The sequence below is a fragment of the Myotis lucifugus genome, unplaced genomic scaffold (assembly GCF_000147115.1).
Source record: "Myotis lucifugus unplaced genomic scaffold, Myoluc2.0 scaffold_4, whole genome shotgun sequence".
In the NCBI taxonomy this organism is placed as follows: Eukaryota; Metazoa; Chordata; class Mammalia; order Chiroptera; family Vespertilionidae; genus Myotis; species Myotis lucifugus.
The window spans coordinates 14135547-14159775 of record NW_005871052.1 but is presented as its reverse complement, the minus strand read 5'-3'; the positions used below and the strand labels follow the sequence as shown (position 1 = coordinate 14159775).

General features: G+C 42.3%; 1 protein-coding gene across 1 annotated transcript in view; it reads left to right on the top strand.

Moving 5' to 3' along the window:
• DGAT2L6 (diacylglycerol O-acyltransferase 2 like 6) overlaps nt 1-18889 on the top strand; it is a 35697-nt gene extending 16808 nt beyond the window's left edge. The window contains exons 2-7 of the mRNA XM_006082909.3: nt 9858-9968; nt 10669-10739; nt 11076-11280; nt 12694-12868; nt 17579-17790; nt 18203-18889. Coding sequence (XP_006082971.1) covers nt 9858-9968; nt 10669-10739; nt 11076-11280; nt 12694-12868; nt 17579-17790; nt 18203-18357 — 929 coding nt within the window. The 3' untranslated portion in view covers nt 18358-18889. The remainder of the gene's footprint in view (nt 1-9857; nt 9969-10668; nt 10740-11075; nt 11281-12693; nt 12869-17578; nt 17791-18202) is intronic.
• Nucleotides 18890-24229: the final 5340 nt, after the last annotated feature.

Below are 24229 nucleotides of genomic sequence, written 5' to 3'. Positions count from 1 at the left end.
AGAAACTTAAAAAACAATACCATTTCAATATTTCCAAAAAATGAAATATGTATGAATAGATTTAACAAAACCTTTACAGTATTTGTAGGCTGAAAACTATCAAATATTAATGAATACATTTAAAGACCTAAACAGTTAGAGATATACTGTGTTCATGAATTGGAAGACTCAGTATAGTAAAGATGTCAATTCTCCCCGAATTGATCTATAAATGTAATGCAATTCAAGTAAAAATCCCAGCAGAGTGTATTAGATAAGAATTTTGCATAAATATTAAAATTTCCAAATTTAATAATAGTACTGTGGGTGTTATAAGGGAAGAGAATGTCTTTGTTTTTAGAAAATACACAGTTAGGCATTTAGGGGCAAAGTGTTGTCATCTCTGCAATGTACTCTCAAATACAAACATATATATTTCTATGCATTTATATTTAGAGATAAATCAAATGTAAAATGTTAACAAGAGGTAGATCTAGGTGAAGGTTATATGGGATTTTATTAAAATACTAGTGGCCCAGTGCACAAATTCATACACATTGAAAGGAAATTAATTAGAAGAAATATTTTAATATTGTTGTTCGTCCTTTCTCTATAATAGAAGTGTCAACCAAAGTCACAATTGACAATGACTGATGGAAACACACGTGTGATTGGAGTCAGTGAGAGCTTTATATGTATCATGCATGTGCAAGTCAACTTAGCCTTTTATAGATATAGAATAAACTTGCTTAATTAGACCTGCTTTCTGATGTAGCTAAACTTTTTCCAGCCCAATGAAGTACCCCAACTTCTCTTTCAGGTAATTGTCAGGAACACAGCAGTAAATATCAACACAAAGCAGATTATTATTGTAGATCATGCAGGTAGAACAAAGGGTAAAATATTTAACTGCAGCAGTGTTTGACTATATTCTGCGCAGTGAGAAAACCTGAAGTCATTTTCAAGGTCTATTTCTTACTTCTTTTCAGTCAGGTCAAGTTTCTAAGCTTTCTAAATCTCCGTTTTCCAGCTAATGAAAAGAAAATAGGATTCCACTGAGTCTCCTATCTACCTACTCCAGGACTTCTGTGAGGATCAAATGAGATGAGGCATGGGAAACCACTTCATAGACATTTGGTTCCAGTGTAAAATGTTTCCACCTGGCTATAAAGCAAGTCGTGTTCCTGGGCTGAAGAAACTCCAAGAAGGTTAGTTGCTAGCGAGAGGAAGCAGGGCGTTGCTACGTGACATCATTACCCAGGCGGATACTTAGCATACTAGCCTTTTATATATATATAGACTAGAGGCCTGGTGCATGAAATTTGTGCATGGGGGGGTCCCTCAGCCCGACCTGCACCCTCTCCAGTCCAGGACCCCTCGGGGAATGTCTGACTGCCAGTTTAGGCCTGATCCCTCTCTCAATCCGGGATCACTGGCTCCTAACCGCTTGCCTGCCTGTCTGCCTGACCGCCCTTAACCACCTCTGCTTGCCAGCCTGATCGCCCCCTAACTGCTCCCCTGCCAGCCTGATCGCCCACAACTGCCCTCCCCTGCCGGCCTGATTGCCCCTAACCACCTCTGCCTTGGCCCCCACAACCATGGCTTTGTCCGGAAGGACCTCTGGATGGATGTCTGGTCTAATTAGCATATTACCCTTTTATTAGTGTAGATTCTTGCAAAATTTCTATTGATCTAAAGTTTTTTCAAAAGAAAACGTTTAATTTAAAAACTCCTATCTGGAGTTTTTAGACAGACAAAATTGATGTAGAAAAACAAAAGAACTACAACAGCTAAAAATTTTGAAAAATAATAAATTGGAAGAATCATACTATCTGATCTTAAAACAGTATAACACTACAGTAATGAAGATAGTGATTATTAGTGAAGGGATAGACAGAATATAGAGTGCAGAAATAGATCCACATCAAAATGGCCAATTGATTATTTTTGAGCTTAAGATGATTTGCTTTATTGTGTCAAGCATACCTCTTAATTTTATTTTTTAATATATTTTTATTGATTTCAGAGAGAGGAAGGAAGAAATAGAAACATCAATGATGAGAGAGAGAATCATTGATCGGCTGCCTCCTGCATGGTCCTTAATGGGGATTGATCCCACAACCCAGGCATGTGCCCTGACTGGTTCATAGGTAAAACACTCAACCACTGAGCCATGCCAGCCTGGCTTTATTATTTTATTTTACTGTATTTTTAAGTTTTAAATAATTTAATTTTTTTCAATTATAGTTGACATACAATATTATATTAGTTTCAGGTGTACACCCCGTGATTAGACATTTATATAACTTACAAAGTGATCATCCCAAAAAATCTAGTACCCATCTGACACCATACAGAGTTTTTAGAATACTAGAGGCCCAGTGCACTGGATGGGGGTGGGTCCCTCAGCCCAGCCTGTGCCCTCTCACAGTCTGGGACCCCTCGGGGGATGCCCATCTGCTGGCTTAGGCCAGATCCCCTGAAACTGGCTCTCCAACATCCCCCGAGGGGTCCAGGATTGCGAGAGGGTGCAGGCCAGGCCAAGGGACCCCACCAGTACACGATTGGGGTAGGGGAAAGACGTGGGAGGTTGGCCAGCCGGGGAGGGACCATGGGAGGGCTCCAGGGCATGTCCAGCCTGTCTCACCCAGTCCTGATCGGCTGGACCCCAGCAGCAAGCTAACCTACCGGTTGGACCATCTACCCCCTGTTGATCAGTGCACGTCATAGAAACTGGTCGATTGTCTGCCCCTTGGTGGTCAGTGCATGTCATAGTGAGCAGTTGTGCGGCCTTAGCATATCATTAGCATATTATGCTTTGATTGGTTGAATGGCCGACCGATTGACTGGACACTTAGCATATTAGGCTTTTATTATATAGGATTACTGACTATATTTCCTATGCTGTATTTTATATCCCATGTAACTACCAATTTGTACTTAATCCCTTCACCTTTTTCACTCATCCCCCCAATACCCTTCCATCTGACAACTGTCAAAATGTTCTCTGTATAGCCCTGGCAGGTGTGGCTTAGTTGGTTAGACATTGTCCCATGCACTGAAAGGTTAAGGTTTGATTCCTGGTCATGTCACATGCCCAGGTTTTAGGCTCAATCCCTAGCAGAGGGCATGCAGGAGGCGGCTGATTGATGTTACTCTCTGACATCGATGTTTCTCTCTCTCTCTCTCCCCCCATCATTCTAAAAGTCAATAAAAAATCTTTTTTTAAAATGTTATTTGTGCCCGGGCCAGTTTTCTCAGTGGTTAGAGCATCGTCCTGTGGACCAAAGGGTCGTGGGTTTAATTCCCGGCCAAGGGCACATACCTAGGTTGCAGGTTCATCCCCAACCCTTGTCGTGGCATGTGTGGGAGGCAACCAATCAATGTATGTCTCTCATGTCAATGTTTCTCTTTCTTTCTCTCCCCCTTTTCTCCCTCCTTTCCCCTCTCTCTAAACAACCAATGGAAAAAATATCCTCAGGCGAGGGTTTTTTTTTTTAAATGTTCTCTGTATCTATATGTCTGTTTCTGTTCTGCTTTTTCATTTATTTTGTTTTTTAAGATTAAAGTGTTGATAGATACGCATTTATTGCCATTTTATTGTTCATATTTTTAATCTTTTCCTTCTTCTTCTTAAAGAAGACTCTAACATTTCATGTAATACTGGTTTGGTGGTGATGAACTCCTTTAGCTTTTCCTTGTCTAGGAAGCTCTTTATCTGACCTTCAATTCTAAATGACAGCTTTGCTGGGTAGAGTAATCTTGTTTATAGGTCCTTGCTTTTCATCACTTTATTTCTTGCCAATTCTGTTTGGCCTGCAAAGTTTCTGCTGAGAAATCAGCTGACAGTCTTATGGGAGCTTCCTTGCAGGAAACTAACTGCTTTTCTCTTGCTGCTTTTAAGATTCTCTCTTTGTCTTTAACCTTTGGCATTATAATCCTGATGTGTCTTGATGTGGGCCTCTTTGAATTCATCTTGATTGGGACATTCTGTACTTCCTGGACTTGTATGTCTATTTCCTTCACCAGCTTAGGGAAAATTTCTGTTGTTTTTTCAAATAAGCTTTCAATTTCTTGTTCTCTCTCTTCTCCTTCCAGCACTCCATGATGTAAATGTTGGTACACTTGAAAATGTTCCAAAGGCTCCTTATACCATCTTCATTTTTTGATTTTTTTTTCTGTTCTCATTGGGTGTTTTTTGCTTCCTTATATTCCAAATCACTGATTTGATTCTTAGCTTAATCTACTCTACTGTTGATTCCCTGTAAGTCATTCATCATTTCAGGTAGTGTATCCTTTATTACTGACTGGTTCTTTTTATGTTTTCTATTTTAATTTTTATCTTTCCTATCTCTTTGTTGTTCTCACTACATTCATCTACTCTTCCCCTAAATTCATTGAGCATCTTAAAACCAGTGTTTTAAACTCTGCATCTAGTATATTGGTTGTCTCCATTTTGTTTAGTTTTTTTTTTCTGAAGTTCTTTTCTGTTCTTTAATTTGGGTCATATTTCTTTGCATCCTCATTTTGGCAGCCTCAGTGTTTGTTTCTGTGTATTAGGTAGAACTGCTATGTCTCCCAAGCTTGGTAGAGTGGTCTTGTGCAGTAGTTATACTGTAGATTCTAGTGGCACAGCCTCTCTGATCACCCAAGCTGGACACTCTTGTTTCCCCCCTCACCCCATGTGGGCTGTGTACACCCTCCTGTTGTAGTGAGCATTGATTGCTGTTGGTATATCAATGGGAAGGATTTATCCATAGGCTGATCCACTGCAAGGACTGGCTGTACCACCATGGAAAATCAGCTATGCAGGGGCCTACCCCATGGAGTAAGACTTACTTCAGCAGGGCCTGGTTCCCGCTGAGTCCACCCCTTGAATGTGTCACTTGTGAAGGTGGTTGGGTGGTGCTTGGACATCGTCTGAAACTGTCCACCAGGTGTGCTGACTCTGGAGCCTCCCAGGAAGTTTAGGATAATGTCAGCTGCTGCTTGTGTTCTGCTCAGGGCCACCCAGCTTGAGCTACAAAGCAGTCTGCAGCTGCCTGCTACTTGTTCTGGGCTTGAAGATGGAGATGCCAAGTTACAAAACACAGCTAGCTGCTGCTAGTACCAGGCCTGGGGGCAGTTAGCCAGAGGTACGGGGCAAGCTAAGGCCAGATGCTGCTTGTTTGAGAGCTTTTAGGAAAGTCTGAAGTGTGAACCAAGACAGGTCATTCATATGGTAAAGGCATTGGATAGAGCTTTGGTGGGCTCACAAGTTGGGTGGGCTAGGGTCTCAGAGAATCACCAGGGTTGGGCAAACAGTGATAGCCAGGTTGATGGAATCTAGATATGGTGCCCACCTGCTGGCTCTGTGGGGGAGAGCGGCATCACATCAAAGGAACAATGACCTCTGCCAGCACTTCTGTCTGGGAGAAAGCTGTCCCCCCAGCTCTCACCCCGATGCCAGACAGTTCTGTTCCTCCCATATGTCCCTGGTGCCTTTTGAGCTGCTTCCCCAGTGCTGGAGCTCAGAGTGAGTGAGTCTAAGTCTGTGAATGGGTCCTTTAAGAGAAATTGCCTGGGATTTCAGCAGCCTTTTATCTCACTCAGCCTCAATTTCCACTGGTTTTTAAAGCCAGAAGTTATGGGGACTTCTCTTCCCAGCACTAGAACCCTAGGCTTGGGGGCCTGATGTGGGACTGAGATTCCTCACTTCTCAGGGTGAACCTCTGCAGCCGAGATATCCCTCCTGATTTTTATCCACCACACGTGGGTGTGGGGCCATGTCTCTGCTCCTCCTACCAGTCTCAATGTGGCTTCTTCTTTATATTCCTAGATGTAGGACTTCTATGCAACTAGATTTCAGACAGTTTTGTTGTAGGCAGCAGGAAAAGCAACAGGAGTTAGACCCATGTGGTCAGAATGGACCTGGGTTCAGCAATCTCGGAGCTTGAGTCCTAGCTAGGAAAGAATTCAGAGCCAAGATTCAAATTATAAGAGAAAATTTATTTATAAAATCACAGAACTGGAAGAAGTAATTCATAGAAGAAATCGGCTGAAGAAACAAATTATAAATTGGAGCGTGGGGTGAGGAAGGTAATGGTAATGTATCTGGGGATGGGGAGCAGGAGAGGGAAAGGGGCGGGCATGTTTCCAGGAGGGAGAGAGCACTGGGTACTCTGTCCTAAGGGTTTTAAGGGTGAAGATTCTGGGGAGGTCCCAGGGAAGGTCTCAATAGACTATTCAGCAGTTTTCCAGGTGTGTCCTTTCAGGGTTCTGGTCTCCACTGATTGATTGGCTGGAATCAGGGCAGGGGTCATTATCCAATGCAGCTGGTCCTGAGGTCAGCTGTTGCTGCTTTTGTTGCTTATCTGGTCCTGGAGCTGAAATACAACTGAGGCTTAGATATTGTCTCTAGGGAGGAAAGGTCAGGAAGTCCAAACCCCATGACCATGGATATGCTAGGGGAGGAAAGGTCACCCTGGGGCAAGGTCCCACCCTACAATTGTCCTTTGCTAGGCACCTAGGGCTTTCCACCCTGGTGACTTTCGGTACCTGGCCCTTCCTCCTTGCTCTGCTCATGTCTGTCTAACTGTCTACCATAGTTTGAATGATAGTTGTTCTGTAGGTTAGTTGTAATTTTGATATGGTTATGGAAGGATGCAAGTACTGCATTTATCTATGTCAGTATCTTGACCGGAAGTCCTGGCCAATTCATTTTTGACAAAGATGCAAAGCAATTCAATGGAGGAAGGATAGGATAGTCTTTTTAACAAATGATGTTGAAACAATTGGATATTCACATGTAGTAAATAAACCTTGACCAAAACCTCACATTTAATTAAGAAATTAACTCAAAATGGATTACAGATCTAAATGTAAAACAGAAAACTGTAAAACTTTTAGTAAAAAACATAGGAGAAACCCTTTATGACCCGTGGTTCTGTAAAGAGTTCTTGGATTTGACCCCAAAAGCACAACATGTAAAAACAAAAACAAACCAAAAAAATGATAAAATAGACTTCATCAAATTTAAAAGGTTTTGCTCTAAGAAAGACCTTGTTAGAAGAATGAAAAGATAAACACAGACCGGGATAAAATGTTTGCAAAGCACATATCCAACAAAGGACTTGTATCCAGAATACATAAAGAACTTTGAAAACCCAACAGTGAGAAAACAAGCCAATTTAAAAATTGGCCAAATATTTGAACAAACACTTTACTAAAGAGGATATATAGAAGGCAGATAAGCACATGAAAAGGTGTTAAGCATCATTAAATACAGTCAAACCTCAGTTCTCCAGCGTCTCCCACCTGGAACAATTCAGTTCTCCATCAAGTTGTTGACGAAAAAAAAAATGTTTCGGCTGCTTCAGTTTTCGACCTAATAACCCTTTCATTATGATACCTCAGCAAGACAAAAAGAGTCTCTGTGGCAACAAAGGAGAGAATGCTTTTGTTGCTGAAGAAGTCAAAGATTAGCACAATTTTAAAACATAAAGAGACCATCAAGAATGCCAATATTGCTGAGGGTGTGAAAGTGTTCACAAAACAACAATCACAGGCAATTGAATAGGTAGAAAAACTGTTGGTTGGATAAATGAAAAGCAGTTTTCTGGTGATAGCATTTTGGAGGCAGTGATATATGAAAAATTCATTTAAGGCTAATAGTGGTGGTTCGATAAATTTAAGGAAAGAAGTGTTTATAGATTAAACAGTACATTTGGGGGTCTAGAATGGATTAATTCAAATTACATTCTTTCCAATGGGAAAAGTGATTCAGTTTTCAAACAAATCGCTTCTCAAACAACTTTCTGGAATGAATCAACTTTGAGAATAGAGGTTAAACTGTATTAGGAAAATGGAAGTTACAATTATGATGAGATACCACAGTACATATCTAGTTGAATGGCTTGACTACTAGTGTCTTTAATACAAACTAAATTAGGAGATTATTTTATGTAAACTTCCTCATTGATAATCCACTCCAAGAGTCCTCCCTTGAACATGGAAAAAATGCTGTAAGCATCTCCTGGTATCAAGGCCATAATATCTAGGGAAGGGTCACACATACATACATACAAATGGTTGTTCTTCATCATTCTTGCCTCAGATCCCCTCACTTTTTGTCAAGGAACTTCTTGTTCCATGAGTTTTAGCTCTTCCATGTTTGGCTTCTGTTCCTCCTACTTCTTTAAATCCTACTTCTGTCACCTTGAGTGACAATGATTACATTCACACAGGCTGGGTCTGGCAGGCTTGCCCTCATAGGACACTTATGGTCTCCTGAGATGCCACACCTGCAGTTCAAATAGATTCCACAAGGGGGATGGTGTTTATCCAGGTATGACTCTTTTAGATTACCTTTAGGACTTGTGGATAGTTGAAAGAGATATAAGGCACACAATTAATCCATCTATGCTTTTAAAAAATAACAAATCACTTAAATAACATAAATGCTGACTAAACACTAATCATTTAAGTTCACCTACTCTTGAAAAGAGAAAACATTTATCTTTCAGTCAGTCTACAGATATTTGTTAAACACCTTCTGTGTGTAAGGCTCTATTCTAAATGTTAGGGTTACAAAGTAAATTTATTTGAAGCAAGATATAAAAGAAAGGATACACTTAGACTACCTTTAATTAATAATTATTCTTATTAAACTTTGTCTGGTTTTCTTCTGAAGCTTACCCAGCAAATTAACTCTCATATTTCATGAGGGTCAGAGGTATTAAGACTTTCATCCATGACAGGCTTCTCATAAAATTCCTCCCACCACTATCTCTTATTTAATCAGCATGCTTACAACAACCATCTCAGTCACCTCTTACAAGGGGAATTCAGCCTATCACTAAGGTTTCTTCTATTCCATAACATGACTTTTCAAAGAAATGCCCATTATGTCTTTTTTAGTTTTGTTTTGTTTTGTTATTTTCATCTCAAAATGTAAGAGACAAACCTATGGGTAAGTAACTCTTGATTTTCTTCTCCTTCTCTGAAATATTTTCTACCACGATGTGGTTACCTGGTCAAAGAAGTCATTCCCTTAGCTGGCTCTGTTTTTATTCACAATACTGGAGGCCCAGTGCATGAGATTTGTGCACTGGGGGGGGGGGGGCTCAGCCCGGCCTGTGCCCTCTCACAGTCCAGGACACCTCAGGGATGTCCACCTGCAGCAGAGGCAGGAGAGGCTCCCACCACACCACCTCTGCTGCGCCCGCCAGCTGTGAGCCCAACTTCTGGCTGAACGACACTGTGGGAGCGCACTGACCACCATGGGGCAGCTCCTGCGTTGAGCATCTGCCTCCTAGTGGTCAGTGTGTATCATAGCGACTGGTTGTTCCACCATTTGGTCAATTTGCATAATACGCTTTTAGTATATAGGATGTGTACTTAGCCCCTTTTTCATGAATGCAGATTTTAAAAGGGAATTCAATTCCAACTGCTATAAGATATATCACATTTGCATATCACAGCATTCTGTGGCCCTTTGCTAACAGAGATCATCCTCCCCCCTCCCCCCCGCCCCACAGTGAACCTTTGAGACATTTTTAATGAGCCAAAATTGAACTAAGTAAAAAGCAATTTCTAAAAAGTTTTCCTCTCAGCAACAAACAGCCTGTGCACTGCAGGCAGCCCCTCTCCACTGGAATGTGCTAACTTGGTTCTGCTATTTCCTCAAGTAAGATCTCAGCGGTCAAGGGGGCCCAGATTCAGGGACTCAGCAGCCAGCCCGGACCACAGAAGAACTAGATGGAGATTGGGGGAGAAGGAGAGATGGGTCTCACACCAGCTTTGACTTGCTCCTTCAGAATAGAGCAAAGATCAGAGTTATGAGAGGCATATTAAAATTGAAGAGAACTGAAGGGCATGAACCCTTTGTGTCCCCTCAGGAGCTATTCCCATTATCCTTATACCCTACTTTCTGGTGTTCACAAATTGCTGGACCTTGCCCGTGCTCACCTTAGCCTGGCTCGCCTATGATTGGAACACCCACAGTCAAGGTAAGAGACCGAAAGGGTGGTGGTCCCTGTCTGTCTGTGCCAAGGGTATAACTACAGGGAGGGAGGTGGAAGGAAAGAATAGGAGAGGCAGAGGGAGAAGGACTGGGGAGAGGAAAGAAAGGGAAATGAAAGGAGGGGGTGATGGAGAGGGGGGGAGGTGCAATAGGGGTTTAAAGGGAAGGGGAGGGAGAGAAGGCAGCAAGGCTCAGCATGGAACAGAGGTCTCTGCCAGGCTTCCCAGGAAGAATTAAAAAGTTGAGGTTTGGCTCAGTGAATACAGCACAAGACTGAAGGGTCCCGGGTTCAATTCCAGTCAAGGGTACCTACCTGAGTTGCAGGCTCGATCCTAGGTTAGGGAGTGCATGTGGAAGCAACCAATTGAAGTGTCTCTCTCATATCAATGTTTCTCTGTGTGTGTGTGTCTCTTTCTTCCACTCTCTCTAAAAATCAATGGAAAAATATCCTCAGATGAGGATTAACAAAACAAACAAAAAAAGTTGAGGTTTTGGGGCAGGTGCAGGGGTGTCCCATGGTTGGATTCAGGGACAGTAACTACAGCTCTGTGCCCTAGAAATATGGAAGTGTGAGAAGAAGGCCCCTCTTTTGACCTGAGGACTGTAGGAAGATCCATCCACCTCTGGGAAAGGTAGAAGAATTGGCAGTATCTCACCTGCTCTTCCCTTTCCTTCTGTACCCACAGGTGGTAGGCGTTCTGCTTGGGTACGAAAATGGACCCTCTGGAAATATTTCCGAAATTACTTCCCAATAAAGGTGACTACCCCTTCTTCTGGGTGCATTTGGTCCCTTTCCACTCAGCTTCATGTTTTCAAAGGGTTTGGTGGCTAGTAGTGAAGGTCAAAGCTCAGAGGTATAATGCAGAGTTGGGGCCCAAAATGGATGGGCAGGTGAGGAGATGGCTAGATAGCAGCCTTTCCTCACAGTGACAAACCCAAGTCAGCCTCTCTGAGCATCATAACCCCTGGTGACATCCCAATGAACAGGAATTTGGGCTCCCCAAGGGTAACACAGGTTACCTGCTGGGATGAATCTGCATGTCCTCTTTTCCTTCTTCCTATCCACTGTTCTGACTCAATCTCCCTCTGACAGCTGGTGAAGACTTGTGATCTCTCTCCCAAACACAACTATATCATTGCCAACCACCCCCATGGTGTTGTCTCTTACGGTGTCTTCATCAACTTTGCCACTGAGGCCACTGGCGTTGCTCGGATTTTCCCAGGCATCACTCCTTCTGTAGGGACCTTGGAAGGGATCTTCTGGATCCCAATTGTGAGAGAATATGTGATGTCTATGGGTGAGTATAAGAAATCATTCCATCCTCTGACCTACCTCAGGGCTCCAACCTCACTAAGCTCTGAGAGTCAGTCTAATTCTTACTCCCTGCTGGAAGAGGACTTAGTAGAAAATGAGTCCAGAACCCACTGGACCAGTAAGGGGAGTATGTGGCTAAGCATCAGATTCTGTCCAAGATCTGGGAGGCAGGGTTTCGTTAGGCAGCAAGGTAAGTTACTGGCATTCATAAGATTTACCATGAATACATTCAAAGGAGGAAGGAGAAGGCTGGAGTTGAGGATCAAAGCCCAAGTGGAAAGCAGAAGGCAAAAGCCAAATATCATACCCAAATGTCAGGGAAATTAGTCATGAAAGAGGTATCTCAGATGAATTTTGCCAGATTCTTTCTGGGATATCAATTGACTTCTTGTGGGCAGTCATTTATAAAGCAGCTCTCATCCCAGGGAGTCTTAAAGACATTTTTAAGTCTTTCATATTAGCTGGTACTTTCCTGGCCCATGACCTTCATCTCCTGGGAACCCCTTCAAACTTGCATAAGACGTCAAGGGATAAAGAATAAACATCCATCAGAATCAAGGACAACCTCCCCATGTCAGGCTTCAAGCCAGGGTACTGTGACAAATGTCCTTCTCTCTGGATGAATATCCATCCTCTGGACACCAGAAAACAGCTGAAGCCATATATTAAAAGGTAAGATACATTTATCTGGAGGGACCAGGTGAGAACACTGGAGTCCCAGAGGATGGTTCTACTCTCCTCTGAGGTTGGCATGAACCTGGAGCAGCAATATCTTTCAATTATTGAGGCCTGGAGGCAATTTCTGCCATCCCAGGAGAGAATAGAAGGTAAGTTCAGGGCAAAGATAGGAAGCAGGAGTGAGGAAAGACTCTGTGACTGTTGTTGAACAATAGGGTGTCATCCTTATTCCATGGTTCATCTATATTTCAATTTGGCTTGGGCAGGCTCCTGGGCCTGCCTACTCTCAAGAAACCCCAGCCAATGGCTCCCCTTCAGCAGGTGCTTTGGGAGGAAGCAGGTTGGTGGTGGCTAGTCCTGATCACCCTAGGAGAGAGAACTCTGGTGAGTCTCCAGTGTTGTCACTCTGGGGAGAGTAGAAGATGGCTGTGGTTCATGAGTAGAGAGAGAAGGGATAGGCTTAAATACTATTGAAGTAAGAGGAAGTAGGCAGAGGAACTCAATGTCACCTAAACTGTAGTAGCATAGACTCCCAACACAAGCAACTGACCCTAAGAACCAACCTCAGACTAAGGGTAACCCAAGATGTGGAGGTTAAAGACAGAAGAGTGGAAACAGCAGTCAGGAAACAGAAGAACTGTGTCCATCATTAGGAGCACAGAGGAATCCCTTTACCCCATCCTCAGACACCAAGCTTGTTGACTCTTTGGTTTCACAGGTGTGTGCCCCGTGAGTGAGTTGGCCTTGAAGTATTTGCTGACTCAGAAAGGCTCAGGCAATGCCGTGGTTATCGTGGTGGGCGGAGCTGCTGAAGCCCTCTTATGCCGGCCAGGAGTTTCTACCATCTTCCTTAAACAGCGTAAAGGTTTTGTGAAATTGGCACTGAAGACAGGGTGGGTCCTTAGGTTCTGGTGCCCTATTGTCTGGGTGCCATAGATTCTCTGTAGCACCTCTCCAGAATGGTGTCCTTCCTTGGAAACCTGTCCTTCCTTGGAAACCTCTTCACTCTGATTAATTATCTCTACTTCCTCACACTGTATCTTAAAGGTGTTTTAGCCTCCAGACAGGTTTCGGTGGGCACTATTTTACTTGAAGTTGGAGAAAGAACAATAGAAGACCTTTATCTTCTACTCATTAGCCTGCTGGCTAGGGGTGTGGACAGTGCAGATTTACTCTATATCAACCTATTAACTGAGAGGCCAAGAGAACTTACTCAGGGCAAGGAAGGCATTAGGCTTGATGTTATAGGGATTGCAAAGATGAATAAGACACGTTTACTAAGGGAAGGCAGGGAGGAGGAGGTAGAAGAGGATAAAGAGGGTATAAATGGTGATGAATGGAGACTTGATTTGGGGTCGTAAACACACAATACAATATGCAGATGATATATTGTATACCTGAAAACAATATAATTTTATTCACCAATGTTACCCCAATAAATTTATTTTAAAAAGACATGATTACTGCCCTCCCCACCAAAGAGCATATAATCTGGTTTGAGAAATAGAATAAATTTATTCAGCAGTTATTGAACACCTACTCTGTGCTAGACATAGTACTATGCATTGAAGATATAAAAATAAATAAGACCTAGTTCTCGCCTTTAATGAATTCAGTCCAATAGGGAAGACAGACATATGCACATATAATTACAAAATATATCCAAAATCCAACCACTTTCCATCCTTGCCTCCCCCACATCTTAGAGTCTATTCCCAATTGTAGCTAGGATGATCCTATTTTTAAATTGAATTTATTGGGGTGACATTGGTTCACAAAACCATATAGGTTTCAAGTGTACCACTCAGCAAAGCACCATCAGCACACTGCACCCTCAGCCCCAAGCAAAGTCTCTTTTCATCCCCATGTATCCCCCCCTTTGCCTACCTCTACTTACCCCCTTTTCTCCTCTGACTATCACCACACTGTTGTCTGTGTCTATGTGATATATATACATATATATTGCGTAATCCTTTCATCTTCTTTCATCCAGCCCCCAACCCCCTCTGCTCTCACAGCTGTCAGTCTGTTCCATGCCTCTGTTTCTATTTTGTTTGTCAGTTTATTTTGTTCATTAGATTCCACATATAACTGAGATCATATGGTATTTGCCTTTCTCTGACGGGCTTATTTCACGTAGCATAATCATCTCCAGGTCCACCCATGCTGTTGCAAAAGGTAAGAGTTCCTTCTCTTTTATAGCTGGGTAGTATTACATTGTGTAAATGTACCACAGCTTATTTATCCACTCATCTGCTGGTGAGCAGTTGGGCTGTTTCCAAATCTTAGCTATCTATAATAATAAAAGCGTAATATGCTAATTAGACCAGACATCCTTCTGAACGACCTTCCAGACTAAGCCGGGGCTGGGGCTGCGAGGGAAGCCCGGGTCCCAGGTGCCAGAGGGAATCCGGTGCTGGCAGCCGGGAGAAGGAAGGCCTACTCTTGCATGAATTTCGTGCATCAGGCCTCTAGTTGTAAATAATGCTGCAATGAACACAGGGGTGCATATATTCTTTTGAATTAGTGTTTTGGGTTTCTTGGGATATATTCCCAGAAGTGGGATCATGGGTCAAAAGGCAGTTCCATTTTTTATTTTTTGAGGAAACTCAATACTGTTTTCTACAGTGGTTATACCAATATGCATTCCTACCAATAGTGCACGAGGGTTCCCTTCTCCCCACATCCTTGTGGATTTATTGATGATCACCATTCTGATAGGTGTGAGGTGAGATTTCATTGTGGTTTTAATTTGCATCTCTCTGATAATTAGTGACGTTGAGCATCTTTTTTTTTTTTTTGAGCATCTTTTCATATGTCTATTCGCCATCTATATGTCCTCTTTGGAGAAGTCTTTGTTCAGGTCCTTTGCCCATTTTTAAATTGGATTGTTTATGTTTTTTTGGTGTTGAGTTATATGCTATAATTTTTAATATTAACTCCTTATTAGATGTATCATTGGGGAACATGTTCTTCTATTCAGTAAGTTGTCTTTTCATTTTGTTGATGGTTTCCTTTGCTGTGCAAAAAGTTTTTAGTTTTATGTAGTCCCATTTGTTTATTTTTGTTTGTTTCCCTTGTCCAAGGAGATATATTGGCAAAAATATTACTACAAGAAATGTCTGAAATTTTACTGCCTATGTTTTCTTCTAAGATTTTTATGGTTTCATGCCTTACATTTAAGTCTTTAATCCATTTGAAGTTTGTTGTTGTGTATGGTGTAAAAAGGTAGTCTAGTTTCATTTTTTTGCATGTATCTAGTTTTCCTAGTGCCATTTATTGAAGAGACTGTAAAATATTAATTGACCATAAAGGCTTGGGTTTATTTCTGTGCTCTCTATTCTGTTCCATTGCTTTATATGCCTGTTATCATGCCAATGCCATGCTGTTTTGATTACTATGGCCTTGCAGTATAGTTTGATACCAGGTAGTGTGATCCCTCCAACCTTGTTCTTCTTTCTCAAGATTGCTGAGGCTATTTGAGGTCTTTTGTGATTTCATATAAAATTTTGGAATATTTGTTCTATATCTGTGAGATATGGCACTGCTATTTTAATAGTAATTGTGTTGAATCTGTAGATTGTTTGGGATAATTTATATATTTTAATGATGTTAAATTTTCTATCCATGAACACGGTATATGCTTCCAGTTATTTGTATCTTCCTCAATTTCTTGCTTCAGTATCTTATAATTTTCCAAGTATGAGTCTTTTACCTCCTTGGTTAAATTTATTCCTAGGTACCTTTTTGTGTTGCAATAGCAAATGGAATTGTTTTCTTAATTTCTCTTTCTGATAGTTCACTATTGGTACATATAATTTCTGAATATTAATTTTGTGTCCTGCTACTTTGCTGAATTCATTTATTAAATCTAGTGGGGGTTTTTTTGGTGGAATCTTTAAGGTTTTCTATATACAGTATCATGTCATCTGAAAATAATGACAGTTTTATTCTTTTCCAATTTAGATGCCTTTTATTTCTTTTTCTTGTCTGATTACTGTGGCTAGGACTTCCAGTACTACGTTGAATAAGAGTGATGAAGTGGACATCTCTGTCTTGTTCTTGATCTTAAGGGAAACACTTTTAGTTTTTGCCCATTGAGTATGATGCTGGCTGTGTTTGTCATATATGGTCTTCATTATGTTGAGGTATGATCCCTCTATCTGGATGATCCTATTAAACATGTCAAATCATGTCACTATTCCAAATGTCCCAACAAATCCCATTTCACTACAAGCAAAAGCCAAAGTCTTTCCAAAATCCTTCAAGACCCTAAATAATCTGACCATTGGCCACCTCTCCGACCTCATCACCTACTGATCTCCCCCTTGTTCACTCCATTAGAGCTATACTGGCTTTCCTTGCTGTCCCTCCAACAAGCTATATGCTCCTGCCTTAGAGCCTGTGCTCTAGCTGTCTGTCTTCTCAGTAAAGTCTGTCCCTACTATCCTGCTTTCTTTTCCCCATTGCACTTATCATTTGCTTATATATTACCACTTTGATTTATACCAGTATATCAGCTTTTATTTATTTATTATTATTTATTATCTGTCTTCCCTCAATAAAAGGTAAACTCCATAATGACAGAGATTTTTTTAAAAATCCATTGTGTTCAATGATGTATCCTCAGGGCTTAAAACAGTACTGGCACATAGAAAGAACTTATTAAATATGTATTGAATGAATGATGTGTTATAATGGATATATGTACAAAGTGCTATGAAAGCACCGGTTGATGGAAAGATTTTCACCCAAAGTAAAAGTTTCATTAGTGGGTGACATCTGAATGAAATATCAGTAGGACTTGCCAATCAGACCAAAAGGGAGAAAGATCTTGGGAATTTTTCATATCAGGCACTATGCCAGTCCCTAGGAATTCATAGGTAAATGATACAGTTCCCAACTTTGATTAGCTTGACAGATAACTGGGGAGTCAGACAGATAAGGAGATGACTGTATTAGAGTTAAGATAGTGTTGGTGCAGGAGAAAGGTAAGCATTAGGCAAGGAGTACCTAATCCACATTGTGGGGAAGGGAATTGGAGGTGGTCAAAGTTTCTTCAGGGGATGAAATCAGAGCTGAGTATTGAAAGGCAAAATAGAATTAACCAAGTGAAGACAGAAGGAAGGCATTTCCAGAAGAGGGAGCAGAATACACAAAGACGCACAAAGAACTTGGCACACTTAGTATGGCTTAGCACATTGCAAAGAAGAGGTGGGGAGAGGGGAAGCTAGCCAGGTAGGTAGGGCTACAGAACAGAGGCCATGTTAAGCAATGTGGTACAAAGTTGAGAGCTCTGGAAGAGTTTAAAGTGAGGAGCTACAGGTCCAGATACACAATTTAGGAAGATCCCTCTGGAGCTAGGTGCAATAAAGGCAGTTAGGTTGCCTGAGATTGGTTTCTTCCAATCATGGGGAAATGTGTAGCAGCTACCCACAAAGGGTTCAGTTGGGAGGATGGGGGATGGCAAGAATGAGACACAGGCTGAAGATATTTGGGTTCTTGTCCTATAATGGAGAGATTTACAGGTTTCCTACCTTGGTGAGGATTTCACTGGGGGAAGTTTCCTGGGAGAACTTATACTTCTGTTCCTTTCTTTGCAGAGCACACCTTGTCCCTTCATATTCCTTTGGAGAGAACGAGGTGTACAATCAAGAGACCTTCCCTGAGGGCACATGGTTAAGGTTCTTCCAAAAAACCTTCCAGGGCACATTCAAAAAAATCCTGGGACTAAATTTCTGTACCTTCCATGGCCGAGGCCTCACTCAAGAATCCTGGGGCTTCCTGCCTTTTAATCGGCCCATTACCACTGTTGGTGAGATTTTTAGTATCTCTGAACCACCCTGGTCCTTGATTCTCATATCAAGTCCCAGGGGAACTGGCACACAGCTGTGATGGGCAATGGAAAGTCCATTGGGTGTGGTTGAGGGCAGGGTGGGGAGGACAAGATAAGAGTTATGGCCATTCACAGTGGGACAGAGTTCAACAGCTACCATGAGAGCATCATTATTCCTTCAGCACTCTCTTGAGCTTGTTCTCATTCTCTTGAGCATATGTGAGGTTAGGTATTTGGAAATTATGGGAAAGAATGAGGTTGGGACAGAAGGAAAAAAAAACAAAGGAAGGGGAGGGGACCCAGACACTGAGTTTCAGTATGTGGCTCCCTTTGAGGGATGGGTAATTTGAGTTGGGAGGGAGCTCTGATGCTTGTCTCTTCTTCCCCACAGTTGGGGAGCCCCTGCCAATCCCCAGGATTAAGAGGCCAAATCAGAAGACAGTGGACAAATACCACACACTCTACATCAGTGCCCTGCGCAAGTTATTTGATCAGCACAAAGTTCAGTATGGCCTTTCTGAGACCCAGGAGCTGACAATCATATAACAAGAGCTGGATTCCCTTATTGAACTCCCAAAGCATTGAGGGATCCAAGCAAGGTCACATAGATGGAAGAATTTGGGGAGAGTAGAGGATCTCAGGTGTGAGATAGCAGCCAACCAAGCCAGAAAGTACTTAATGAGTCAAGTTTGGGGGAAGGAACTAGAGGAACAGGGGAAGGCTGGGCAACAACCCAGTTGAGCAAGCAGTCTTGTGAGTCAACAGATCTTTTTTGCCCCCTGACTCCAGCCAACTCTCTGATCAGAAGAATGAGAAGCCAAAGAACACCATCTCCTTCCTCCTGAGGCTTAGTGACACCATCACTATTTGGGTTTAGACTTAGACTTGTTGAGAACAGGGATGGTTTGTTTCCTCCTAAACCCGTTCCCTACAATTTGGGACCACTACAAGATAAACTGGTGACTTGAACTGTGGTTTCCTGACCCAAGCAGAGAGTATTCCCTCAGTTGTGACACAATTCCGCATTGACAAAAACATTTGCATGCAGTTATGCTGTTTCTTTTTATTAAAATAAAGCTCTAGATATATAAAACAAGATATGACTATTTCTTACTATGTGGTTCTCTACTGTACTTCCCTCTAACCTTGCCAGAAAGCTGGTCTGTGGAGAGCCATTTTCCTCTTCATCTGCCCTTTATACTGCTCCTGACAGAAAATGTGAGGGCATGGAACTATAACTACTGCACAGTGTAGGAGATAGGAGCAGAATGGTGGGAACTGATACTGAGGAGCCCATCCCTCCTGATCCCACATAACTATCCTGGGTCAGAAAGGAGGGAGCCACAGACCATCCACCAGCTGTGAGTCTGCTTTATGTAAAGTATTTACTGTGTACCAGGGTCTATGCCATCATTTTCAAAACCTTTGTCTCTTAATGCTAACACCAACCCTGCAAGATTGCCATCATCTCCATTTCACAGTAGCTAAAACTCATAGAGGTTAAGTAACTTGCCCATAGCTCTGGATAGAACTATCATCCAAATCCAGGTCTTACTAATTCCAATCCAAAATTCATTCTAATGCACCAATCACCACACTTTCTATTTCTCATTTCCTGGAGACCTATTAATCAGCTTCATTTCCCTCAATGAGGTTGCATGGCACCCCACTTAAATTAGTTCATAAGTATGGGCAAAAATGACATGGATTCTACTCAGAGTGGTTCCCCTCAGAGAAAATAACATTGATGAAAAAACAACAACACATTTCTATATCAATAGAATGAATTGAGAGTCCAGAAGCAAACCCATACATTTATGCTCAATTGCTTTTTGCCAAAGGTGCCAATACAGTTCAGTGGAGGGAAAGAATACTCTTTTCAATAAATGATGCAGGAGCAATTGTATATTCACTTTAACAAAAGGAAAATTTGATAAATTGGACTTCACCAAAACTAAAAGTATTTTATCTGCAAAAGACCCTGTTAAGGAGGATGAAAAAGCAAGCTATAGACTGGGAGAAAGCATCTGCAAACCATATATCCAACAAAGGACTAGTGTCTAGACCAGCAGTTCTCAACCTGTGAGTCGCGACCCCTTTGGTGGTCAAACGACCCTTTCACAGGGGTCGCCTAAGACCATCCTGCATATCAGATATTTATATTACGATTCATAACAGTAGCAACATTACAGTTATGAAGTAGCAACGAAAATAATTTTATGGTTGGGTCACAACATGAGGAACTGTATTTAAAGGGCCAGAAGGTTGAAAACCACTGGTAGACTATATAAATAATCCTCAGCAGTAAAAAAAATCTAATCAATCCAATTAGAAAATGGGCAAAAGACATGAAGAGACATTTCACTGAAGAGGATTTATAGACAGCAAATAAGTACATGAAAAGATGTTCAATATCATTAGCCATTAGAAAAATTGTAGTAAAAGTGCCTGGTAATTAGCTTTTTTATTGTAATGTAAGTGCCTGATATTAACCTTTTTTGATTGCCAAGGCATACATTTCAGAGGCACCCATCTCAAATAAACATATTGGAAGCTACATAATCAGATAAAGAGCCAGGCCACTCCACCCAAGAAATTTCCCTTTTTAGAAAGCCCAGGGTGACCTAGGTAACTGAGTTTTTGAGTGACCCTGCTTTTCCCTCCTTTTGTTAATGTATCAGTTTACATTGGAGTTGTAACAAATTACCACAAACATAGTTTAAACACTTAAAACAACAAATTTATTATCTTACAATTCTGGAAGTGAAAAACCTAAAAAGGGTCTCACTGGTCTAAAATCAAGGTGTTTGCAAGATTGCATTCCTTCTGGAAACTCTAAGAAAGAATCCATTTTTTGCCTTTTCCTGCTTTTAAAAACTGTTCACATTCCTCACTTTGTTACTTGTGTTGGTGTTCTTAGATTGCCCAAGATAGAAATCAAGAGGAAACCCGAGAGGATTTCCAGACAGATTTTATTAAGCTTATGCTTAGCACAAGGGAGGCAGCACAGAAGAAAGGAAGGTCCTCTGAACTGGCTTGGTGACCGCCTCTGCTAGGCTGTTTTTATAAGCTGGGGACAAAGTGGGCTTGCTCAAAAAGGCGGGCTTGTGTAGGGTTCAGGAGTGGAATTTTCCATGTCAGGGTGGGGATACTTTCTCCTTCTGTAAGGTTGCTTGGCATCTATATCTGCATCTCCACACCTGCACTGTTGGGACAAGATGGTGGTGTTGCCAATGGAATACTAAGCAGCTATAAAAAATTAGGATGTCTTATCCCTGGAGTCAGCATGGAGGGACCAGGAGAGTATTATGCTAAGTGAAATAAGCCAGTCAGAGAAAGACAAGTATCATATGATCTCACTTATATGTGGAATTTAATAAATAAAATAAACTGATGAACAAAAAAGGTCAGAGACATTGAAGCATGCAATAGACTGATGTATTTCAGAGAGAAGGGGGGGGGCATGAGAAGATTAACCAATGGACTTATATGCATACTAGTGGCCCAGTGCATGAAATTCATGCACATTAAAAGGGGATTAATTAGAGGAAATATTTTAATATTGTTATTTGCCCTTTCTCTATAATAGAAGTGTCAGAGATGAAAGAAAATTAGTAAAATGTATATGAAAATCTTCCTCCTGTCAGAGACTGGGGCGCACCATGGGACCCAGAGTCAAGTCCCCACCCACCCATCTGTGCCTCAAAATCGCGCAAGACCCAGACCTGGCGGGCCCCACCCCCACTGGGCTAGATCCAGACCTGGCCGGTCCCACCCTTGTCAAGCCCCACTGAGTGGGGTCGCAGCCTCAGGTCCCCTGGCCTGGTGCCGAGCGGGGGACGCAGCCTGAGGTCCCCAATCAAGCCCTGCCAAGTGGGGGGTACCGCCTGAGGTCCCCCAGCCTGGTGCCAGGGTGGGGGCACGGCCTGAGGTCCCCTGGCCCAGTGCCTGGGCAGGGGGCATGGCCTGAGGTTCCCCAGCCTGGGCTGGGGCAGGGGGCACACCTTGAGGTCCCTACTGGGTGGGGTACACAGCCTGAGATCCCCCATCAAGCCCCGCCAGGCTGGGGGCATGGTCTAGGATCCCCCATCAAACCCCACCAGGCAGGGGGGCACAGCCTCAGGTCCCCTGGCCCAGTGCCAGGAGGGTGGCACAGCCTCAGGTTCCCCGTCAAACCCCACTGGGCGGGGGGTGCGGCCTGAGGTCCCCTGTCAAGCCCCACCAGGTGGGGGGGCGAGGCCTCAGGTCCCCTGGACCCGCACCAGGGTGGGGGGCATGTCCTGAGGTCCCCTGTCAAGCCCCGCTGGGCTGGGGGAGTGGCCTGAGGTTCCCTGGCCTGGCACTGGGGCAAGGGGCGTGGCCTGAGGTCCCCCATCAAGCTCTACCGGGGCGAGGAGCATGGCCTGAGGTCCCCCGTCAAGCCCTGCCAGGTGGGGGGCATGTCCCCCGGCCTGGCACCAGGGTGGGGGGAGTGGCCTGAAATCCCCTGTCAAGCCCCATGGGAGGGGTTGGGGGGGCGCAGCCTCAGGTCCCTGCTGATTGCTCATTAAGGCTTATTACGGGAACTCGGCCTCCACTGTGGGTGCAGCCATCTTGTGTTACAGAAACCCCCTACCTCCACTGTGGGTGCCGCCATCTTTGTGGCGGAGTGATGGTCAATTTGCATATTCCCTCTTTATTATATAGGATATGTATAGCCCATGGACAGATAATAGTGTGGTGAAGACCTGGGGAGGGGCAGGAGTGGGTGGAGGGGGTCAATTGGGGGAAAAGGGGACATTGGTAATACTTTCAACAATAAAGATAAATTTTAAAAAATTAAAAACAATAGCCCTCCCCGGTTTGGTTCAGTGGATAGAGTGTCGGCTTGCAGACTGAAGGTTCCTAGGTTTCATTCTGGTCAAGGGCACATGCCCAGGTTACAGGCTCAATCTCTAGTAGGGGGCATGCAGGAGGCAGCCGATCAATGATTCTCTCTCATCATTGATGTTTCTATCTCTCTCTCCCTCTCCCTTCCTCTCTGAAATCAATAAAAATATGTATTTTTAAATTAAAACAATAGAAACCAACCAAACAAACAAAACAAAGAGAAAAAAAAAATGGTGGTGTTGCTCATTATCACCACCCCAGGAAGATCATATAGTGCCCAAACCTTGATCAACTGTGCATGTGGAAGAGTGGTTTTAACATTTTCTGGCTACCTGGTCTTAACTTGGCTTCCTAGACATTCAGTATTTTTCCATTCTCAGACCCAAGTCCCTATTGTGTCAGATTCATGACCCTCTTCCAGCAAAGGCATCATTCCGAACTCCGCTTTTATTGTCACATCTTCTCTGCCTCTGCCCTTCTTGGCTCCCTCTTATAAGGACCCTTCTGATTACATTGGGCCCACATAAATTATTCAGGATAATCTCCCCATCTTTCAATCATATCTGCAAAGTCCCTTTAAAATTCCAGAAATTAGGATGTGGGCATTTGGTGGGGGGAACCATTATTCAGACTACTACATGGCTCTTGTTTTGGTGTCATGTCTAAGAACACTTCTCCAAGCCCTAGGTCCCCACGATTTTCTCCCATGTGTTTTTCTAAAATTTTCTAGTTTTATGTTTTACATTTAAGCTCATGATTCATTTTGAATTAACTTTTATATAAATCATAAGGAAATAATAAATTTTTGATTATGTACAAAGTGTAATCCAGAGCAAATGGAATCACTGTACCTCCCTCAGAGAATACCACAAGGATGGTTCATTTCCTTCAAGTGTTTTCATTGACAGTACCTGATCCAAAACAGAGACAACACACATGCCACAAAGGAAACTATAGAATAATATCACTTATGAACAAAGATGTACTAGTAAATCTCTTGAATAAAATAAGAATAAATTAGAATCAAAATTCCCTTAACAGAAGGTTCCACTATCAAGAAGGGTTTATCCCAAGAATTCAAATATGATTAAATATTAGAAAATCTATTCTTATGACATAACAATGGGTCAACAAAGAAAAACTGTGCAATTACCTTAATACATACTAAAAACACATAAAATAAATGTCCATTCTTGAACAAAAACTCTAAAATCTATGACTAGAAGATACATCTATAATATCATAAATGATATCCATCTCAAATCAATAGCCAACACCATACAATACTGAAACCCTATAGACATTCCTATTAAAATCAGAAACAAACAAAAAAATGTCCCTTACCAATACAGTTATTTATCACTAGTTTTAAATTTCTGGTCAAAGTAACAACAAGTTGTTAAAAATAAAATTCAAATGAGTACATTTAAAGATCTACTTAAGCAATTTATTAAGCAATTCATGAATCAGGTAGCATCCCACCTAGCAACTAGAAGAGTGTTCAAGGGGTTGTACAAAATGGAAGGTTTTTATAGGAAGAAAGGTGGGG